General features: G+C 46.4%; 1 protein-coding gene across 5 annotated transcripts in view; it reads right to left on the bottom strand.

Annotated features, from left to right (window-relative positions):
• MYO5A (myosin VA) overlaps nt 1-22,507 on the bottom strand; it is a 106,063-nt gene extending 83,556 nt beyond the window's left edge. For 3 of the 5 annotated variants that reach the window (XM_075431342.1, XM_075431347.1, XM_075431344.1), the window contains exons 1-3: nt 22,367-22,507; nt 1,742-1,852; nt 94-265 (exon numbers count right to left, since the gene is read on the bottom strand). In XM_075431342.1, the coding sequence (XP_075287457.1) occupies nt 94-265; nt 1,742-1,852; nt 22,367-22,393 (310 nt within the window). In that variant the 5' untranslated portion in view covers nt 22,394-22,507. The remainder of the gene's footprint in view (nt 1-93; nt 266-1,741; nt 1,853-22,366) is intronic. The other 2 variants (XM_075431345.1, XM_075431346.1) reach the window with 1 other exon arrangement.
• Nucleotides 22,508-23,806: the final 1,299 nt, after the last annotated feature.

Genomic DNA, 23,806 nt, shown 5'->3' with positions numbered 1-23,806 from the left:
TTAAGTTAAAAGCATGCATATCAATCATCAGCCTTCCTTTTCCTGTCTATGGCATTCTCTGTAAAGATTATGGTATGAAAAGACAGTACTTGCCACAATAGGTATAGATTAGTTTAGAGTCTATAAATCGAACTTTGAGGTTGTGTAAAACAGCAGGTTCATGGAGATAACTGAGCGCTGTGAGGTCATTTTCACCAACAAGTATGTCAGGGTTTCGCAAGGGCGGGAGTTCCTTGGTCTTCAGATCTAGGCAATATTCTAGGTCCTGAAAATCAAATGAAAATGCATGCTGAAAGGGCTGGTGCTTAGGTTTTCTCATTCAGTCCCTCCAACCATTCCTCCCAGAAAAACATGCCCAAGGTACAAAAGACAATGCAAGATTTAAATTATCTGGTGATTTGAGGGAGCAGTTCTTTCTCCAACAACGTCATCTAGTATTTCCCAAAAGGGTTTTCTACATGCAACAGGCAACCATAAAGAGACATCATCTTTTTAAACTATTACTTAAGCAACTCCCTTTCTTCTGCTGCTAAATCTTTTTATTAAATAAACCATAATATGTTATACCATAGATCTAACTACTTTTTCATACTGTTTTCCTCTTGAACAGAACAGACAGAGGAAGCAGTTTCCCATCAGCCTATAGCCAGCTTCGTACACAGTAACACGACACAAGAACGTAGGCAGAATGACATGAAGAACATATAAACTGAAAAAAATGCTACTTAGAATTTTTGAAAACATAAATTACCCTCTAATGTAGATGTTTTAATTGCATCTGTCTCTAAATCTAAAATTACTTTCTGTACCTGCCATTTTCTTGTCCCCACACAACACGACTTAATTGGCAAACACCCCCACTCTGCTACACGCAACACTCAAGTGTGCAGCTTCACAACACAGCCTGGAGTATGGAGGCGGGGGGATTAATATTGTCACATTAAAAAGGTTGTACTCAGCTTGCCATGTAAGAAATGTAAGTGAGTCAAAGATGGAAATGCATTCAAGTATATATATAGAACAGCTTCTAAATAAAATATTTTAATCTGTGATTTTTTCTTTGTGGCTACGTATGTCTCTACATGAAAGCAGGATCTAAGCTGGCCACTGGTAAGAAGAAAAGAAATTAAAAATAAATATTTCACAACTGCAGTATATCTTTATTTCTCATGAGAAGATCTGAGGCATCACCATCATTATACATTAAAATTAAATACTCATTTAAATAGCATGAAAAAAATGAACAGGCCTTCAATAGAAAGATGTGAGCTTTTCGTAGATGTCATCATCTCTCTACACCACATACAGCATCATTTTCATAATGCTCTTAGTCCTTGCCCCTTTTTATCTTTATTAATCTTCTGATGGTTACACTCAACTTGAAAGTCATAATTCTTTCTCTGCAACACTGTTCTCCTAGCAACACTGTTCTCACTGGAATGTCAAACCAGGCTTGTAACTTTAATGGCATAAGTAGAAAAAGATGATGCAACTGAACGTAACAGGCAGTTGGATAAAAGCAACACATTTTATTTTATTTTTAAAAATCAGGCAAAATGGGGTTTTGTAAATAAACAGTATCATTTGTCACACAAGAAAATGCTGCTCAGAGTCAGTGGACAAGAATAATTGCACATACATAAATACAGATGTATTTTGACAATACAGCTTCCTGTGTTAGATACATCAGTCTCCGCTCAAGAGCAAAAATAATCAGCTTACGAACAACATGTAGACCTACCTTGCCCTCTTGAAGCCGCAGCTGGAGGACTTTATCTCCAGGTTTATAGTCTTTGAGAAGTTCTGCTGACTTCCAGACCTCCTCTGCATCAGGGATCCAAACCCTGGCATACTGCAATACCAAAACAACAGCAAAAGATCAGTGACTTTTTGTTGCAATACAGTCAAATCATCAACATAAGTGACACCAAAACCTTTTTTTTTTTCCCTTTTTTTAAATACATGTGTAACAGCCGAATGCTTAAGCAAGAGACAAGTTAATTAGTACGTCTGAGGTGAATAAGTTGTTCTACCTACTGATAAAAGGCCACACAAGCTTAATTTTATTGCCTACACAGAAAGAAAAGGGCATTTTCCATGCAAAATAATGTTCCAAGGTAGAGATTCAAGGCTGAAAATCTACAGAGACAAAAAAATTGTTTACAGAGAGATCAAAAACTTAGCTATCGAAAAAATTACTTGGAGAAACTCTTCTGAGCAGACTCTGAATGCATTTGCAACAGAACATTACATAGCTTTTTCTTCCCTAAGAGAACACTTCGGCACATCTGCGTTAATTCAGGCAAAACTACCTGATCTCCAGTATTAAAAGCTCTTTCCTTTGTAGGGCAAGTTTAAAATGTATTATCTGCAGAATGCCAGATGAAAAAAATCTGAAAAGATTTGGTTGAAAAGGCCTCCAAGTAACAGAAAAAAATGCCAAACCAGCATCCCAGTTAATGACCATTTTCACTCCAACTTTATTCATAAAAGTAACCCCGAACAGATATAGGACTGATTTTCAAAAACATAAAGAATATTGATACTCTTACATGAGTGACGATGCCATGGTTACCTCACATTCAAAAATCAATTAAAGCTGTATGGAAGCCATCTAGCTACTTACACAGCTGCATATACATGAAAATATGTACATATGAAAGCAGCTCTTGAGTAACACAAGGAAAAAGCTATGACATTTGCAATACATCAGGCTTCTGAACTGATGCTCTTGCAATGCCTCGAGAGCACGGAGCTCATCCCACACCCACCACCTTTGCAAACAAAACAGCTTCTTGGCTTCAGAGGCACAGGCACGTTGCAAAACATTCTCAATCCACTAAATTATTTCAAAATAACTGCACTGTACTTGTCAAAGGACAGCACTTGATGGCAGAGAAAACCGCATTTGGTCATACAGCTTCATCACCCAACCTTACACAGCTTATTTTTGTACAGCATCTTCTGCCTCAAGGAATGCTGAAGCTTTCTCCTTCCCTCTTATTAACCCAGTTTTCCCACCACTTGCAATGACTTGCTTCTACTAGGTATTTTTTGAAAGACCAGACTTCACGCTACCTTCGTGTTGCCAGACAGGGAATGCTGAAACGTGCTCAGCAAAGGCAGCGGCTGGGGAGCGAGACCCGGGGAGCCCCAGCCCCTGGCCCAGGAGAGGGGTCGCACCCCACCGAGCTGGAGGCTGCCAGGGAAGCTCGCTGCCTGTGACTGTTTTGAACTTTACAAAGTGATTCGCTTCCCATGCTCAGTATGCTTCTCAAGAACAGTGTACGCCGAGTAATTTACAACAGCCTACATCAACAGCTTTTACCCTTAACACACTGCACCCTTTAAAGCACTGCTGCTGCCTTCAGCTAGAAAGCTCCTCAACTCCTGAAAAGCTTATGCCATACATGTAAACCAATTTTCTCTATCGAGTCAAAGCAGAAAAACAATTAAATAAATAATTTAAAAATTACTTTCATTGTTCCCACTCCAGAATATGTCACGCTCCCATGCCCGGTCTTTCCTCATCCTCACTGGATGTTTATGCCAGCCTTAAGAATCCACTTCATGCAAAGACACAGAACTTTGTTCTTTGTAGTAAAAACGTGGTTGCGTCTTTTTTTTATTTGAGCTTTGTTAGTTTCATATATATTTGATAGTGTTTTCAGTACAAAAGTGCAGTATTACTTTATTATTTACATACCCTCTTCCTCAGCCCCCCAAAAGATATAAATATTGATGAATTATCTGGAAAGTTAAAGCTCCCCAAAACAATTCTTCCGTATGTGCTCTTGCCATTCACAGAGCACTGTATATCACAGCAGTGGAGGCCAACAAAAAGGCAGCGGAGCAGCCAGGGTATTAGCAGCAGAAGCCATAGTTTGGGCACTTCGATAATTTGTTTGTTTTCAGCCCTGCGACATCCACAATTCACAGGCTGAGAAACCTTGTTTGAGTTAAAAATGAAAGTGTGTGCTAACAAGTGCATGCCAATGGAAGTACAAACCTACAGAAACTACAGAATAATTCCAAAATATTTAACCAGGACGTGACAATCAATGTGCAGTATTAGAATCCAGTAGTGTGCTCAAGGGCAATGTCTTCTTTCCTTTTCTGTTGGTTTTTAAACAAATGACTCCCTGCAAAACTTCATAAACACACTTACCACACAAAAAACTTACCACAACACACCTGTTCACAGAACTCTCTATTATTTAATAAAAAAAAAAATCAAAATCAAAATCAAAACGGTGGCAAAAAGCAGGGAAGTTTTTCGTTTCAGACAGACGCTACAGTGTCAGACCCAGCTGAAGACGGAACGCGTACCACACGCCCATGGTTTCCCCCCAACAGCTACAGCAGCAGTTCCCCGGCTGCAATATTTCTGATGGGATATTGCTTCCTCCTCACAACAGGAATTAACAGAAAGCAAAGTAAATGTAATACGGGAGAGGAAAGCATGTAAATACTGTCTAGCAAAACAGGTTAGCAGGCTGGTCTCCTCTGGGCTACAGAAAGAAAAGTTTCCTGATGTAAAAAAGGCAGCAGCCCTGTCAGACACAAATCCTGTTAACTGCAGGCAAGCAAATGCTGCGTAGCAGTTTCTAACTACGTGATCTATGCCAGCATGAAATAGGCACCTTTAATTTATTCAGTTGAAACAGTACAACTTCTACTGTCTAGAGAAGGGAAAGAGAAAGCAGAAAACAGATCACCATAGAAACTGGGTTAGTACAGGCAGCAGAGCCTTCCACATGACATAACCCTACAGATACTAAAGTCATCCTATGAGCACTAAGCTGTAGCTTTTCATCTCTAGCATCGCTGCACAGCCTTAAATCCCTGCCAAAGAAAACACCTGGTAAAAAGAACAGGTGGGAGAAAAGAGAGACATGTTCCTAATCATAAGCACCAAATCATTTCACAACATTCTCACCTCATTAATTTAGCAGAATGATTTGCAAAATCATATTTTCATTCGATCTTTTATAAAACCAGTCGATGTTAGAATCCCGCTGCTGCCTAGCCTTGAGTGGGATCCAGCCCTACAGCAGGAAACAAAGCACAGCTGCCGGTGGAAACAGGACCAAGGCCCTCTCTCTTGGGAAATCACTTACTCTAGGATCTCTACTAATCATCACTCTTTATTTACCAGTATATAAAATCAAGTTTATGACTACATTAAAATAAGACTAAAATACAATAAACTTCTAGAGACACTGATTTACAAATCAGTCTTCTAAAAAGCGAAGGAAATTCTCTAGCCTAAAAATGCACTGAAATTACAATAAAAACTATGGTAAGAAACAAACGAACTTTACTGAAATTGTGCCCAATTATGATCTTTGCAGTAGTTCAGTGTAAATTTTGAACCACCAGAATAAAACTGCTGACAGGGCAGATCACAGTATGATTTAATTCAGGAAAGGCAGTGAATGAAATTTGAGGTAAATATTGCTATCCTTCATGATAACCCAAGCTTACCAAGAGTGTCACTTGCACTTGACATTTCAGTATTGATTTGGCTCTAATAAACTCAGCTTTGCTATCCAGGTAATAATGTTGTACTTTCTCTGTGGGTCTGTTTCTGCCTCACCACTGATGACTTCTTCCTATCCTCAGCAGAGATGCAGGGCTGAAGAGGCAGGAGGAGGAAGTGCAGCCCAGCCTCCTACCCTGCGACAGAGCCACACCGTCATGCTGTCACTTGGGGCTGGAGACAGCAGCAAGCTATCTCAAGCCAAGCATCCACAGGACTGTCACTTACTCTAAACTGGTTAAAAAAAATCAGAATGAAAACATAAGGCACACAGACGACATACCTTTGCACTCAGAAGGAAAAAAAATAACTAAATGCACATTGACAGGACTACTTCATAACTCATTTTCTTGCCTAGACTCTCTTCCAACCTCAGCAGACCCCCCCCACCTCCAAAATCACATGGAAGTGTGCAATCGCCACACTTTGTTCAAGGAAGGGTAAGTTGGGCTGCTGAAAGGCAATGGCTTAGTGATATCTGTATAGTGATTTCCGAGCAGGAAAAAAGTACAGGGAGAAGTTTTCATTTTTCACTGGCGAGTCAGAAAGCTAGCTGTATTACCACAACTTTACAGAATAAGAAAATACAATAGGAAATGACAGTATTCTCTCATACCTCATGATTTCATCTCAGATCACATGAAGAAATCAGCAGACTATAATAATTATCTATCAAATGATACCATATGACTCACAAAGCCTCTCTTCTGAGATATTAACCTCTTGAAGCACTAATTGACATTGCTGACAGAATGGAATTAGCAATGCAAGCGCCTCAGCGGTCGCTTCAGCAGTCAAATAGTTTTTCCACTTCTATTGCACACTCACAAATACTGCAGAAGGAGATATGGTTATCTTTTCAGCTTAACAGCTCTTCTGGTAAGAGTTGAAAGAGTTCATGAAATGATCTACAACCTAAAAAGAAAAAGGAAATTTCAACTCATAAAAAGCTGTCCCTAGTTTCTCATACAAGTGCACTTGTATGCTTTCTGCTCCAGCAGAGATCATGCTTATTCATTCCCAGACAGCCTCAAAAACCACAGTGCCTCAGGTAAGCTCATGAAGAGCTTACGAGAGCACTTTCAAGAATGACCTTGGTTTTGGGTAGGAATAAAGCAGCTCGTTAATGTCTGGATCAAAGAGATACCGTCCAGCCCGGCAGCACCAGGTGAAGGAGCCGATGGAACAGCAACAGCTGGTCAAAGTCAAAGCTAAATTTGACCAAAATGATTCAGCGTGAACCTGTTGCCAACTGAACACGGCCACCTGGAGCAAGCAGGCTGCAGTATTAGGCTGGAAAAAGAAATGTTTCTAAGTTGTAAAAGTTCATGCTGCAGAAGTGTTGAACTTACCTATGCAAAATGCAAACTTATTAGAAAAGGATTTCTGAGCTGCGTGACTTCCTTGGATGCGATTACTCTGAAAACATAATTTGATGCTATAAGAATAATTTCCTTTCAGCCTTCTGTTTTCCCCTGTACTTGGTTCACAGTGCCATCACCGTGGATGGTAATACTGAGCCTAGAAACACTGGAAAGAGGAAAGTTTAGCTTTTCTATTAACAGCATAAGCAGATGCACAGCCAGGTGAGTAACAGGTCGAACACAAGTCTTCACTCGACCAGTCTGGATGCGCTACAGAGATCCGGATCATTCACACACGAGGCCGGGGGAGGTCCCATTTCTTTCACTGCTGAAACCACTGGGATTTCTGCCGTCTGTCCCGGGCCGCACAGGCAGCCCCAAGGAAGCACTGCATTTCTATTAACAACATGCTGCTGCCGGCTGCAGCTTGAAAAGAAAGACAAGACTTTACTCTCCTTTCATAACAATGCCAGCTAACCAGGGAGGATCAGAAAGTAGAGCATTTCCACGACAAGCAGGCTGCTGCAAAACCTCTGACAAACCCGTCTAAATTCTTCTTGCGGCCTGAGGGGAATGGCATCATTAACTTTGCAAAAGAATCAAAACAAAAATTATAGATTTTCTTAAAGGCAGTAGGATTCTTTGGGCATGAAGCATATTTTCTGTCTTGTTGCTCGGCAACAGCCAAATATTTATATACCTCTTGTACAGTTTAAGGCCTGATATTTAGAAAGCATTAATTAAAAAAGACATTTATATCACGATATATAGTGGGGAAAAGATATGTGACAATTTGTATTAATGTTTTATCTGAAAAATCTCACCTAGTTAGTTCACCTCACAGGAAGATCAAAAGCCTCACGCTACCCTGACTCATGGGAATTCCGTGGCTCGCGTGCCACTGACACGGGGTCTGCAGAGCGGGGTCAAGGTGCCCGCAGCACTCAAGGTCAGGCAGGTCACGCACTGCATCCTTCACTGTACACAAGGAAACCACCTGCATCGCAGCCCTGGGAAAAAAATCTGCTGTACTTGAGTATTTTAGCGACTGTATAAATATCCACTACATTGGAATTTATCTTTCTTGCTTGCTTTCTGCTTGCTTTCCTGCTTTCCTGCTTTCAAACATTTTTATAAGGCATTCTTTGTATTTAGGGCCTGGTGACCTGTAACAACAAAACCAACTTGTACGTTGTTTGCCAAACGCGCCTTGATTGTACAAGGTACAATGCAAAACTATCCGCATCCCACAAAGAATCACTGCAGCGAGATTTACATCTTCAGCCACTGGAAAAATGTCCGTTGACTTACATTTAACTGAAACTTCACCTTACCTCAAAGCGATGCAAAAATAGCTACCTCTCAAACACAGGATGCATATACATGCTACTACAGGCCAAGCTGATCAGCAGACAGAAATGTAAAGTTTTTTATTTCTTTAAATATTACAATCATCAGCAACCCTTCCACTGAAATTCAGAGAAAATCATCACCTGCAAATCTATGCAATGGGCCTGACATCGAGGGCAGGAAACTCCGTGTTTTACTTGAAACTATGGAATTTATCCAAGAACAGTTATATTCCCAGATTGTAATTGGTATGATTTTTATAAGAACCATTTTTAAGGCGTCAAAACACATGAAATGTTTAAAAGTTGTGAGTTTTCTTCATCTTTAAAACACAGCTTTCTACACTTTATGTCGGTTGACCTTCTCTTCACAGTGTGGTACCGAGGGAGACAGATCTGGCTCACACTCGGTCATTACTGACCCAGACCACACTCCAGCTATCAACACGCTGCCCATTCACCCCCGAAGCTGCTGCAGGCAGGAGTAGCATTCCTCAGCTCCCACTGTATTTCACAGACCCCCTTTCACACGGGCCCTTCGCCATCCTCCCCACACGGCCTTCCTCAGCCAGCGGCCGCCGTCACGACCTCGCGCTCCGTGACTGGCTCAGCTCGCCATGCCAGCAGCACCGGCCGCCGAAACCCACGGGACAGCCCTGGGGAGTCACACGCAGCACTGCCTGGGTGCAGCAGGAGCACTTCTGGCAGGGCTCAGTAACGGCTGGGTTATCAATTACAGAAAAATAAAACATGTTTCACCAAGCACCATGCAAGGCTGGGCCAGACGGTGCCTGGCCGGTGTGCTAAATGGGAAGAGCAGCCACAGCCAGCTCTGGAGCCCTCAGCACAGGACAGACATGGAGCTGATGGACTGGGGCCAGGGGAGGCCACAAAAATGATTCGAGGGCTGGAGCACCTCTGCTGTGAGGAAAGGCTGAGAGAGTTGGGGCTGTTCAGCCTGGAGAAGAGAAGGCTCCTGGGAGACCTCATCACAGCCTGCCAGTGCCTGAAGGGTCCTGCAAGAGAGCTGGAGAGGGACTTTTTACAAGGGCCTGTAGGGACAGGACAAGGGGTAATGGCTTCAAGCTGAAAGAGATAGATTTAGATTAGATGCAAGGAAGAAACCGTTCACTATGAGGGTGGTGAGGCCCCGGCACAGGTTGCCCAGAGGTGCTGTGGCTGCCCCCTCTCTGGCAGGGCTCAAGGCCAGGCTGGACAGGGCTTTGAGCAGCCTGGGCTGGTGGAACGTGTCCCTGCCAAGGGCAGGGGGGTTGGAACTGGATGGTCTTTGAGGTCCCTTCCAACCCAACCCATTCTATGATTCTGTGATAAAAGACGATGAACCTCCCCTACAGCCCCGTCACTACCACCAGCCTGCGCAGGACGATGAGGAGCAATGCCCACGAGGAGCCACGCTGATGAGGAGCGATGCCCCTGCCCCACAGCACCTGTGGCTCACTGCCCGTCCCCAGGAGCCCCCCGCATCCCGTTTCGTCGGCAAGCCTGCAGCGTGACAACCCACAACCCCACCCATGAAACAGCAGCACTTCTGCTGTCCTTGCTGCGGTATGCTACCCTCATTTAATCAGGCTTAAAAATATTTACACAATGAAAAAACAATGTTTAAGAAGGTTCTGTGTTTGAAACAGTTTTGACTTTGAGACTTGTCAAAGGAATGAACACGGCTCTGAAAGATCTTCAGAAAAGATTGCAATTACCACTAGATCAAAACCACGGATGTTTTGGTCACTACTTGAGACACACAACAACTCCACAACCACAATAAGCTCAGTGAGCACACTGGGCAGAAGTGTGACGCCTACCACAGCCCGAGCGACAGGCAAACATTCCGACTCCTGTCAAACCGCATTTGGGGCCATCGCCACACAGAGAGGCATACGCTGTACTGCATTTCGATCCACACCACCAAAACGAAGGCCAAAATTATATGCTAGTGATTTCAAAAAGAAGTTAATTATAAGTCTGCCTTAAAACATCTAATTCATGAGACCTGAAAAACATGTTACAAGAATTGCAGAAGAGTGGCCACATGAAATTTCAGGGCAAATGAAGCAACTACAGCCATCCTCTGAACGATACGCTAAGGAGACACGTTGCATTGAAGAAAGAGTATTAGGAAAAGGAGGCATGATTTCATGATTGTGTGCTTACAGTGAATGTTGTGGGTACCTTACAAAAATATTCCAATTTAAAAATTTTTTAAAAGCCAATACTTCAGGAATACACAAAAAAACCATTCAACACATCATGATTAACTTCATGTGTGCCTGAATGTAAGATCCAAGAAAACAAATACACCAAGGCCAAATAAAAGAAGTGGTTGTAGGGTTTGAACACTAAGACGATGCAAGCCGTAATACAGACTTCACAGCATAGTTAACTAAATGCTGAAATGCGTATTCTTTCCAGACCACTGGTACAAATTCAGTCAAGACCCTCATGTTTCTTACTTATTTTTACATGCTGATGTCACACCATGAAACGCTGACTTCATTTTCTCAAGTTCTCAAATGGGTTTAAGGTCTTACAGAGCTTTTTGTAATTATCCTCCCCAAAGTTTCTAGAACCCTCGCCCTGCCGGGTCTGCTCCGGGGCAGGAGGGGCTCGTGGCGCTCGCGGCAGCTGGCTGCTCCGCCCGGCTTCACACGTGCAGAAGGAGGAAGCGCTGGCTTCTGTCTCAGGGCCCCTGCTTCAGCGCAGAGCCATCTGCACCACTGCCAGGAGACTATTCGGCGTACCCAGCATTCGCTTAGGCAGGAAGGGAAAAGAAAGGGCTGTATTGATCAGACAGATGCGCTGCGCCGTGCCGTGCAGCAGCGCTGGCGTTTGGAACAAGAAGCCATTGAGAAAAAAGTAGGGGAGCCATAACTGACCACCTAGCTCCCAGAGGTGAAATAAGGCCACATTTTCTGATATGTGTAGAACATCCGGAGTATGGACAACTGCTGACTTAACTGTGAAAGCTTAATTTAAAAGTTAAAAATTAATGGAAAGATACTTGGCATGAACTTTGATAGCAGACAAGGCTGTACTTAATAAACTATCTTTTTGTAAAGCTGAGCTCAAGTCCGAACAGCATTCTTTTGTTTTTTCTTAATCCTCCCATAAAGTCACACTGAAACTGAAACACCTGCCTGAGGTTCTAAAAATTCAAAATTAACTGATTATTTTTTCGCTAGAACAACACAGAAGCACCGGGCTGAGATGTAGTTACATCATTAAAACAGAGCTTTTACTGACTGAGCCTGAGTTATTCAGGGAAAACTAGTTTCACTCAGCTAGCCCAGAACATAACTCTGCCATTAGGGTCGAGTCCACACCACAGCATGTCATAACAACAACCTGATAGCAGTGAAGCACATCTAATGAACCTATTTTTAGTCCCACCATTTTTTCATAGGAAATGAACAGCAAGTCCCCATGCAAGGAAACGAGAATGACCTGGCACGTCCTACCTCAAAACCAGCGAGCAGAATTAAACCTCTGCCAGAGCCCCCGCGAGCATGAGGAGAAGCTCTGAAAGCAGAACTGGGGTTAACGGCCACAGCACTGCTGCTTTCAGACGCTCTCCGGCGAGCGCAGCGGCATCGGCTCCCCTGCGACCTCCAGCCCGGCCGTCGCAATCCCGGCAGCGACAGTGTGCCTGGCGTCGCGGGGTGCAGCAGGTCTGTGGGCACCCCCGGGACCCGAGCGCTGCCCTGGCCAGCCCACATCGTCAGTGCGGTCCGGACCTTGATCAGCGTGAGAAATTACGGAAAACACTGCTGTGTTCGAGAGGGGACTGAAATTAAAGCCCTTCATGCTAGTCGGAAATTGTATACCGTATTTAGCCACAGAGAAACTACTCCACTCCTTTTCTCTGCAAGTGTTATCTATGTGATTGTTTGCAAAAAGTTTATACTGCCGTTGTATTTCCAATACAGAAGAATGTCACAAGGAAGAAGTGCACTCTGACATCAAATTCTAATAACTTCTGCAAATGCTTCTCCCCATACAAGAGTTTTCTGAGACAATGTCCTAAACAATGAAATTATTCTCTGACATGTCTGAAAAGGCCTTCTTCATATATCTCCAGATCTTCAGTCAAAATTCTACTTAAACTTTTATTAATAAACTATTATACTAGTAAGACACTATATGCTTGGCTGTACAGCCTTCACCTATGTTAAAACCAAGAAAAGAAACATATTCTACTTACTTTAACATACATATAGTCTAAACCATCTATTTTCATCCCGTATGTCTTGTAACACAGATTTTCAGCACTTCCAGAGGCAGTTGGCGCTTCCTTTCCAGGCAAGACAGGCTCAATCTCCAAGGAAAATATTTCCATATTTCTTGTATTGGTGTACACTAATTCATACGGCAACTTGGGAATCTCTCTCTCTGGTTTCCTCAGCAAAACAACTGAGGTCATCTGCTTTAAAGACAGTTATGAATAACCCATGGAGTCTGCAGAGTGTAACGTGTGACAAGCCATGTTGGGGCAATGAATTCCCGCATTGTTAGACCAACTCATAGTATTTTTAGTTTATTTCTCTGCCTCTACAAAGAGCAAGAGTGTCCTGTAAATCACAAAGTAATCACAAAATCCTCTTGTCTTATGATCACCAAATGGAAGAACTCAAAGACACAGTGGGTAACTGCAGCAAGACTTCATGATTTTTCATATCCATTTATATAAAAGAGACCATGTGCGTATGAAAGTCACTGAGATGATAAGTCTCAGTTCTTCTATATTTAGGACTGTCAAGCTAGAAACGACCACACAGCAGTCTTCAGAAACTTGACTCGACAAGTCACACGCCGTATTTCCCCGTGTTAACTACTGTAAAGACAGAATGAGACCTCTTCAAAGCAATGCTACTTTAGCCTTTACATTTGATTTTAAAGCGAGGGTTCTCATCAGACCACAGTGCAAGTAGCCTGGAGGAGTCTGCTCTCAACCATTCCCACTGTCTCCCAAGAGCTACACAAACTCAACAAGACACTTCTCCTGCTAATTACTAGTGGCAGCTTCTGTTCTATGTGAATTAACCTGACAGCCACACCTGAAGCGGGGTTAGGAGGCAAAAATGAAGACTTGATGAGCAATGAGGGAAATGCAACAGATCTCAAGATGTTTCGAAAATAACCACAACTTTCACCAAGCAGCACAGAGGTAACAGACTCAAAGTCGACCCTACAGGCACAGATGCATTCTGCATTCCTGACTGCTTCTCCTCCAGTTTCATCTTCATACTGCTCCCCCAGACAGCTCGTCAGCATGGTGACTTCTCGTCCATACTTGCTTATCTCGTGTTAGGTTTGTACCTTTTCTCCCTTAGCACTTCAAGAAGCTTTACCCCAGCCTTGAGTACCTCCATGCCATTATTACTGAGTGGAAGATCTGTGACAATTCTTGCCATTGTCCCAGATTAACAGGCCAAAGAAATTAAATCCATGCCACTAAGGAGAACAGATGGTGTAAAGACACAAGATCACTGCTTTTGGAAGTAATCCATTTTCACCTTCTTCAGAATTTGCATTAAAATCTGCAGATACTCACATTAAAAGCTGGGTCGATATCTGCAGTCCAGACATTCAGTAGCAGTGAAGTCTTTAAACTTTATTAGTAGTGCCTAATGTTTCTTGCGCTTACCCTCCAGCTGCTTAATGCCCAGGAGTCAGCAAGAATGGCACTCATCTAATGTAACCACACCACGTACTTATCTTCTTTTTAAAAACAAAACAAAACAAAAAAACGACAAAAAAATCCCTACAACAAAACCTTTTAGCCACCACTGATATCTTCTTTACATTTTATTTGTATATAAATAGACTAAGACATACAGATATATAGAAATTAAACTAGTAAATGCTGCAATTAGCTGAGAGCAGGCAACAAAGCAGCTATATCGTGACAGAAAAAGCGCAGGTTATGACCCGGATGGCCAGGGACAGGAAGACCCCCCCAAATCACCCAGACCATCAGCTCGGTAACTGGTGCTCTTCACATGTGTGCAGTGCTGGCCAGTCAGGTCATCCATCTCCCGCAGCACTTCACCTTCAGCTGCTGCCTGTAGCAAACGGAGAGTGTGGGCTGTGCTAAAAGATGAGTGGAACCATTATCTGCCCGAGATGGTGGGCTCCTGAAAGCGGAAGCTACTCCTGAAAACACACTCTTGCTATTAAATATTAAAACTGAGTTTTCAGTAGCCAGGTCCTAACTTACTGCAGCACTGCATACACAGAGCTTAGCACGAAGAACTTGACAAGATGACATCCCTAGGATACGTTTTTATTTGTTTTCCCACACAAATTATTCTGAGCAGGTGTATGACAGCAAAGGTATTTCCGTGCAACAAGAGGAAATACAGAATCAAAGGCCCAATCTTTCAGATTTACATGCTTGATTTCAAAGCAAAAAATTAAGCAATGCAATTACTCACATGGAATAAAGATAAATTTTTGCAGGATCAGGCTTAAGCAAACCCAGGGTTAAGCAAAGCCAAGCAACAACACGAATGAGGAGGAAATGATGCAGTTGTAAGCAAAGGGTGGCACAGAGCGCAGCACTGGCATAGGCATGAAAGTGCTGTTCTCTGCCAGGAAAGTCAGTACAAGCCTTGCTGCTAGCCCTGGTAAACGGGGCCTTAGCAACCCAATCACACAACTCACCATCCTGGATGCAGATCAAAAGCAAAGCCAACAAAAGGAGAAAGTTACTGTACAAAGAGCCTTTGAATTCAGCACTGAATATTCTCTATCACCCATGACCTTTAGATAACAGGTTTAATTTTGTGCCTAACGCATTTCTACTTACCTAAAAGTTTTGATACCAATTTAGAGCAATCAAACTCTCAGGAGCATCATCCCCAAAACAAAAACATACATCTGTTGTAGTGTATCATGAGCAGGGTTATGGTCTAGCACTTAACCAAGAAGATACAGTCTGAGGAAAAGTCAGTCACAGACATCACGAAAATTTCCAAGAACCACAGGTTTACTCTGACCCTAACACTGTATTTTCTGCAACAAGAACCAGCAGGAAGCTCTTCCTTGCTATTTCAGCAGCAGAGAAGACAAGCAGAAGGTGCACACCACTGCTTCAACTCGTTTGAGTAGGTTGCTAATGAAGCAGCAGGAACAATAGCCTTGCCCAAACGCCGTTTCTTGGCCCTGGGCCCAACTGTACAAATACTCACTATCAGAGTCAAGCACGATACACAGAGTAGTAAACACTGCTCCACTACAGCGAGCACAAAATCAGATCAGAGATAACCTCTGCACCTTCAAGCATACGAAAGTAATCCCAACCAAGGAAAGGAGTTCAGATTCCGCTCGTCCCTGCCTTCATACGTGCAAACCAAGCCAAGCTGCCTTGAAGCAAGAGGCAGAGAACAAACCGCTGGCTCTCACCCGAGGAGCTCTCGCTGCTCGGCAGCGCAGAGTGAAACTGGGTCCACCATCCTCCCCCTAGCCAAGGTGCCTTTCAAACCAGCAACGTCTGTACGGATGCTCACACATATGTGCAGCTGTCAAAGACTCCAGTAACATAAACAAGCCTTCAACAGCTAATTATTTGTTCTGTGTATGCTTTGTGTTTTCAAGTGACGAAATCCGAATTCAGCGCACGCCCCCGTGGGACCCCCCCACGCGCCTGGGTCCTCTGAGGTCGGCTGCAGAGGCTGCTCTGCCGCACCTCAAACCCAGGCACCACCCCACTGGTACCCACAGGAGAGCAGACTCGCCAGCTGTGCACTCCCCCTCGCTGCAGGAACAATAGCTACGATTAACCTTACTACCACTTCTTGCTTTTTTTAAATACTCTTAAAAATAGACCATCCAGAAACAGTGAAACCTTGTGATACTGGACGTTTCTGTGACTTCCTCCAATTCAACTGGTTCAACGAGCAAACTTCAATAACAAAAATGCTTCCTTTAGTCCTACAGAGGTTAAACAATGAGTCTTATTAAAGAGAGGGACAAATAACTTTGTTATTAGAACACATGGAGAGGATTAAACTCCCAGAGGACCCACGAGGAGACCCTACGAGCCAGGTACATCTGCCTGACCAGCCACCTATCCCTTCCAACCGAACCTGGAGCTATGTGGCTCACCAAAAGATAACGGTGGTCACTGCACACATTTCCTGACATAGCAGGAGCTCCACAGCACTTTATCTGATCATTTATTTATCTAAAAAATAATAGTAATCCATCACCTAAGCCATCTGGCACACGCTATAAAAATCACTGCAGTAGAAAGACACTGCAAATAACCCGTAGCAGCTCAGTGTACAGACATTATTATTCTGCAAGGATTGCTGATGACAGATAGTGGGGGATCCCGCATAATCCACTAATGTTGTTAGGTAAATGTTTTAACACGATACTCAAAGAATTGAGCAAATAAGACCAATTATTATAAATGGGACCTTCACAGTTATTCTTTACATGTAACAAGAAACTCACACAATTTTCAATATTAGGTTTACAGCAAAAAAAAAAAAAAATTTTTTTTAATAGAAAGCTATGCTCTCCTCTCCCCAAAAAGTCAGTCCCAACGATGCCACGCTTTCAAGTGTTTCATTAGGCTTACAGGATCCACCCTCCCAAAACCTATCCATGGGCTGCAAGCAGCTCTCCCACTCGGAGAGGTGAGGGGACTGGAGCATCTCTCCTACGAGGAAAGGCTGAGGGAGCTAGGCTTGTTCAGCCTGAAGAAGAGAAGGCTGTGAGGGGACCTAATAAATGCTTATAAATATCTCAAGGGTGGGTGTCAGGAGGACGGGGCCAGACTCTTTTCAGTGGTGCCCAGCGACAGGACAAGGGGCAATGGGCACAAACTGAAGCACAGGAAGTTCTGTCTGAACATGAGGAAGAACTTCTTCCCTCTGAGGGTGACGGAGCACTGGAACAGGCTGCCCAGGGGGGTTGTGGAGTCTCCTTCTCTGGAGATATTAAAGATGCGCCTGGACAAGGTCCTGTGCAGCCTGCTGTAGGCAACCCTGCTTCGGCAGGGGGGCTGGACTGGATGACCCACAGAGGTCCCTTCCAGCCTTCACCATTCTGTGATTCTGTGATTCGGCTCTGCAGTCCCGCCACCCTGCCCGGGCTGGGATCACTCCCTCCTCAGACACGCTCGGCGCCCAGGTAAGCAGCTCTGGTGCCGGATGGGCTCTAAATCAAACCATCGCTCCTCTTGCTTCCCAAGGCTCACAGGTTTTTCTAACAAAAATGACAGATTGCTGACATGTCACAAAACTCCTGTTGGAAGGCTAAGAGTTTTTTCAATTTCTTAGGCTGCTGCAGTTGGCACCCGACTACAGGAAACTTTTTTTTACAAAAACATAATAAAATGTCAAAGTTAGGTGAAACCAAGTATTTTTAGACTGTTGGTTAATTATACCCCCAGCACCTTCAACTTAAAGGCAGTAGGAATAAAGTTGTTGCACACAGCTGTGAGCTGCCACTGGCAGCGTTGCCATCGCGTTTATTCCAGTGACACAGCGGGTCCCTGAAGCAGAAAAGCAACTTCTGCTGCTGCATTAGATTTTTAGACGAGCCAGAGAAACAGTCATAAAATATACTGTAAAGGCTGTCTATCATCTGCAGACGTAATTGCTTGACAGTACAGATTTGATTTCTGCCACAGCCTCTCTGCCCTGAACCGCACGGGTCCAAGCCAGGAGTGGAGCAGGACACCCACACTGCGCGTGGAGATGAACGTCCCCCGTCCTCTGCCCACTGGGCAGCACGGCTCTGGGAGAACAGAGCAGCGATCCACTGAGACAACTGTTTTCTGTTTAGACAACACTTCTGTCACGTGCAATAGTTTGAACAGCAATATACAAGACTAGGTAATTAAGGCAGCTTTTTTTTTAAGCCCCAAGAAAAGCCCACTAATAAGCACAGAAATTCGGAAATACATATTTCCTCTCTTACGCTCGGGTTGTTTGTTGCAGTATTTCCCTCCCACGTACCATTAACATACCCAAGAACCTGGTCAGAACCCGCCGTTTGCCACTCTCACTAGCAAGCACCCAGCCCAGCCCAGCTGAAGGGGAAGACCAAGGCTTGCAACACCCCAGCTTCAAACCCGAAGTAGCTGCCTGCAGACAGCCCCAGGAAAGGAAGAATGGCTCCTTGCGACGCCGAGGACTGCACAAGCGGTTTTTTGTTCTATGCAGTTCCCTCTGACACTTCCCTAACTCAATTTACTGCTTATAAACACTCAAAATGAACCATTTCAAGGAGAGAGCAGCAGGACTGAAGGCCAGCTACTAAGTTCAGCTTGCCCAGACCGTGCTCTCCAGTGAAAACTGTTTACCGATTTCTCTATGCTCAAAGGAGTATTTCCACTCACTTTAACTGAAATTGGATTAGGCCCCATGTTAGGAGTAAGCAAGCTGGAGCTAGCTGCCCCTAATCGCAAAGATACTGGAAAGGGAAGAACATATTGGTAGCGGCAAGAATAAAAAAATATGAATGTCTGACTGAATAGACAAGTAAGTAAATAAGCACATTGCACACAGCCACACAAAACTGAAACAGAAATCCCGACAGGGCAAAGCAGCATGCTCTAGGAAAGCACAGCATGAAACAGAAACAACCCAAACCCAGGGAAAAAAGGCTGGAAACAGAGAACAAAAATGACTGAACGATGTCCACTCTTCACTCTAAAAGAGGCGGCATAAACACAGCGTCTGATCTGCTTTGTTAATTCCCACGTACAGGCAACAAGAGCATGTGCTGGGGCTCGGTTTTACACACCTGGAACTCACAAAGGTGATGTCTGACACGAATTGTGGTGGTTCTGCCAGTGCGGAGAAGTCAGAGAGTTCCAGGTCTGGGCAAAGCATTCTCACTTGTTCTTAATTTCCCAGGAAAGCAGATTACACTTAACAAAAACCAACGCATGGCCTAGATTGTCCCTATCAGTTTTTATGGGTCAGGAGGAGTAGGTATGTATCTGTTGTTGGTGAACAGGTACTGAAAGGCCGATCAGCTACATCCGAGCACCACTCGGCAGGGCTACGGTGGTTCAGAAAACACATCCAGATTCTGCTAACTTTGTTTCCAAAGTCAAAGAACCAAAACTTTCAGAAACTATCTTACAGCAGGACCACCAACCCACCATTGATAGATGCCCAACAGGACATGTTAAACACAGCTCACAGGCATAATATTTCAATTAAGAATGCCTGGGATATAACTCATGGAGCAGTTTTAAACTGCTGCAGCCCAACATTGCAGCCAATGCCTCTTCAAGCAGAGTCTGTATCTGCAGCGTCACCAGGCTCAGGAACGGAAAGCCCGGCACGGTTCGGGCCCATTGTTCCCAACCAGCTTGCGGATGCGCCAGAGCCAGTCCTTGAACTTCAGTCCAAAGTTCCACATTAACTACAACCACACGCAACCATCACAGAATGGTGGGGTTTGGAAGGGACCTCTGTGGGTCACCTAGTCCAATCCCCCAGTGAGGCTGTCTAAACCCAACAATGCAGCTGTCTAAACGGCCACCAAGTTTAGACATACACTTGGATGAATCAACAGAATAGGATTCTCATAGGAGTGGCACGACTTCTTAAAAAATGTGTATCGCTGGTTTCTAACAAAAACAAATAATTTAGCTTGGGAAAATAAAAGAGTTCCTTTAAGCTATTTCAAGATGGCACATGTGGTTGGGACAGTGGGTGCTATTTTTATGCTGACACCCGAAGAAACCAGATATGAAGGCTTACAAGTGCACGCTAGCAAAACTGGACCCACTGCAGCATACAGCAGAGCACCCCGCTTCCACCTGGAAATAAGAAGTCTGCTTCTCCCGTTCTCACACAGCTTCTGCGTTGAAGAGATGCCGAGAGCTTCTTTGCAGCGCTGGTCATCCGGTCATTAGCATAATTTCACCAACTGTTGTTCCAGCGAACGCCCACGAACACAGCTACCTGAACAACTCAGGCAAGCTGGGACGTGGCTTCCCAGTGGGAAAGGTGACGGGAGCTGCCAGGCGCTTCGCTGCAGGAGGCACACACGCGCACACACAGTCAGCAGTGATGTGCTGCACACTCATATCCTACCCTGCCTGCCAGCCACACATCTCTGCCAATGCCATATGTTAAGTGTCGATGCCATACTGGAAGCTCTTGTACTTTAAGGAGCTGTCCCGAATGACAACCCTGACTCCGCCTGTCAGTATAAAAAAGATGTGCAAGTGACTCTTTCTGTGCCTACATATGGCTCTCCAGAGGACACGAACAGCCTGTGGTGTGAGAGTAATGCACAGCACCAATCCTGCTGGCCTTCACCACCCAGCAAGTCCCTACTGGAGGATCAGCCCCGCACCTGTTTGACTTTGTGTTTGCTCTTTTTACCTCTGCGTGCTATTACCTGAAATCCATTATTTATGTTACTTCATCAAGGATGAGATACTGAATGTGGTTTAAACAGTATGATGGCTCTACCTTGGGGAACAGCCAGCAGAGCGGGAGCACAGCAGAGACCGTCTCTCTGGGACGCCTGGCAGCTTTCCTGCCCCAGCACCCACCTCGGAGCCATGCCTTCCTCGGGAGCTACGAGCAGCCCGGAGCTCCCCACTGTAACGCAGCCCCAAGACAACAGGACAGCCACATTTCTGGGGCACCTTCTGACCAGAGGATTTAACCACTCAGGGAAGTGAATTCAAGGTCAGATGGGCTTGGAAATTTAAAAAAAAAAAAAAAAAAAAAGGAGACGAATTTCTGATCAACTCTTTACAAGACATTTGAATTCCATAACAACCTGCACAGAGAGGGATAAATCAGGAATACCTTTCCAAAATAACTCCTTACAAGGCGCAGGCCTATTGCGTGCCTGGGAACAACTCCATGGTACCACTGCTCTGCTTCTCTCCTGACCAGAACGCTCATTGTCACCCCTTTGTGCAATGACAGTTCACAGAGGTTCTCTTCTACGAGACGCAAGGCACCAAGATGCCCAATGCACTCCGCTTTCTTCAGGGGGTGCAGGCACTCACCTCACCTCCTCACACTCCGTCTCTCCTACACAAACACACCACTCCGATACGGGCAAGCCTGTTGGAAGGACTGCCCAGTGTGATTCGTACTGGTGTACAGCCAGCGCGGTACACGAGTCGGAGGACTCTGCAAATGAGGTGAACTCTCCATGCTGAAACAAAAAGGCTGTTTCCTTTCCTTTCTCTCCTCACACAAAGAGCGAGACTGGGGATAATTTCAGAGTATTTCACAAAGTGGTTCAAGGATCCCGATGGCATGGCTTTCGATAAAATACGCTCTCACTGTACGTGTCTTATCGAAAGTATGTGGAGTTCGCTGTGTTGTGCTGCAGTGCTCAGTCCTGGTGGCCCCAGCCATCCCTTCTGCCCTTAAAAACCAGCGGTCTGCTATTTTTTCCAGATTTTTGCACTAGATCAAGGCAGAGCAACGGAAACAGGGCACCGGCAGGGGATAAAACCATCGCTTGCACAGCTCTCGACCCACAGGTGCTGCCATCACCACGGCGCGCAGGGCAGGGGCCGGTTCCGGGCAGCAGCTGATGAGACGGCAACACCGAAAACTGAAAGGCTTCCCCAGGCGCCCGGTTCAGCAGTGTCTGAGCGCCAGGCCCCGCGCCGCTGCTGACCGAGAGGACGAGCCCCTTCGAGAGGGGCCGCAGAGGTGAGCCGGGCAGCAGCGCCTCAGCCCCGGCCCGCGTCCTCCCGGGGGGCCGGGCGGCGGTGGCGGGAGCCGGCCCCAGGCCCCGGCCCGCGGGGGACGGCTGCTCCCACCCACGGGCCTGCCCCGCCGCCCCGGGCCCCGCTTACCGACGGGACGGGCAGCGCGCCCGGCTCCCCTGCGCCGCCCGGCCCGGCCTCCCCCCGCCCGGCCCGGCCCGGCGCGGCCCGGCAGAGCCCCTCCGGGTCGCGGCGGCGGGGCCGTGACTCACCGAGCCCAGCTCGGGAAGCGGCCGCCGGGAAGGCGGATGGCAGCGCCGGCCCCTGCCCGCGCCCGTCCTCCCTCGCCCGGCTCGGCGCGGAGAACGGGGATGCCCGCCCGGGCCGCGCTCCCCGCCGCCGCCGGCAGCCCCCGGCCCCGCCGCCGCCCTACCTTCGTGTAGAGCTCGGAGGCTGCCATGGCGCAGGGCGCGGGCGGGCGGCCCCTCTGCGGCGGCCCGGCGGCGGGAGGCGGGGGCGGAGGCGGGCGAAGGATGCTCAGGCGGCGGCCCGGGCGCGGCGCGCCATGTTGCTACCTGGCGGGCGGCGGGGCTGCCGCCGCTCTGTGCATTGTGGGAGCGGCGGGCGGCGCGAGGCCCGCGCTGCGGGGACACCGGCGCCGGGCCCCCGGCCGCTGCCCGCCCCCTGCCCTTCCCTTCCCGCGCCGGGCCGGGCCCCCGAGGGTCGCGAAGGACCCGGAGGCAGGGCTGGGAGAGACCCGCGGCGGCCGTCGGCCCCCCGCCAGCCCCGGCTCGGCCCGCTCCTCCTCCCGCCTTCTGCGAGAACCGGCATCTCCCCCCCGGCCCCGCTTTCCCCCCCCTCCCCTTTTCCTCCCAGACCGAACAAACGACCCCTCTCCCCACGGGGACCCTCAGTCCTTTTGTGGCTCTCGCGGCCGCGCCCCGCAGACGGCACCAGCGCCCGGCCCGGGGAGCGATCCCGTGAACGCAGCCCGCGGGGCCGCCTCTCGCCGGCTTCACCCCCGGGCGAGAGCCGGCGGGGCTGCATCTCATCGCCTTTACTCCCGGGCGAGAGCCGGTGCCGCCTCACCGTGCCCGGCTGCCGGCCCCACCGCCCAGCCAGCTACTCCCCACTCAGGGGCCAGGTTTTCTGCTTTTTGGTTCCCCTCTCCGATTCTGATCCCATCCTTCAAACCGTGCACCTCTTCCAGCTCGATTGCACCTTGCTCACGCAAACAGCTACTGAAAACACTGAAGAGAACCGGGCCGAAAGCACTTCCTTGGATCAGCAAGTCCAGTTCTCACCAAGAAATGGAGGTACACCTCTTTGAAGAGTTTAACGTCCGCATCAAAAGGGAATGAAAAGCAAAATCCCTGTTCTGCCTACGTCTTGAGATGGCAGCCCCTTGCTTTATGAATCATTATTGGGTGGTTTTTACAGCTCATGTTATGGCAGGAATTCTCTTGACAGCAGAACTGAAGCTATTACTTTCTGAATTTTCCTTTTTCACCTTGGGAATGCGTCCTACCAGTCCAAGTGGTCCAAAGTACAAAACCAGTTTGAAACGACTGTCTTTGCCACACTCTCCACCAAAGCACTTGGACTTTTTGAGTGTTCTCATTTCTGCAAAATTCAGCTGTTTAGATAACAGCTCTGTATTCAGCAGGTAGCACCTGTACTCCCCTGGAAACTTGCTGCAACTATCAAAGAAACAGACAATCCTCTTCCACATAGAAAATGAGCCGTCAAAGAGATGGGCGACCTGCTCAGAATCGCTCTTCAACTGGGTAACAGCCAGAAGTAAAAATCCAGCTATCCTGACTCCCCCAACGAACGCTCTGATAAATGCTACAATCTAGCTGTACTTCACTGC

Source organism: Opisthocomus hoazin, chromosome 10 (genome assembly GCF_030867145.1).
Source record: "Opisthocomus hoazin isolate bOpiHoa1 chromosome 10, bOpiHoa1.hap1, whole genome shotgun sequence".
NCBI lineage: Eukaryota > Metazoa > Chordata > Aves > Opisthocomiformes > Opisthocomidae > Opisthocomus > Opisthocomus hoazin.
The sequence above is the reverse complement of the archived record's forward strand: the minus strand, read 5'-3'. Positions and strand labels throughout refer to the sequence as shown.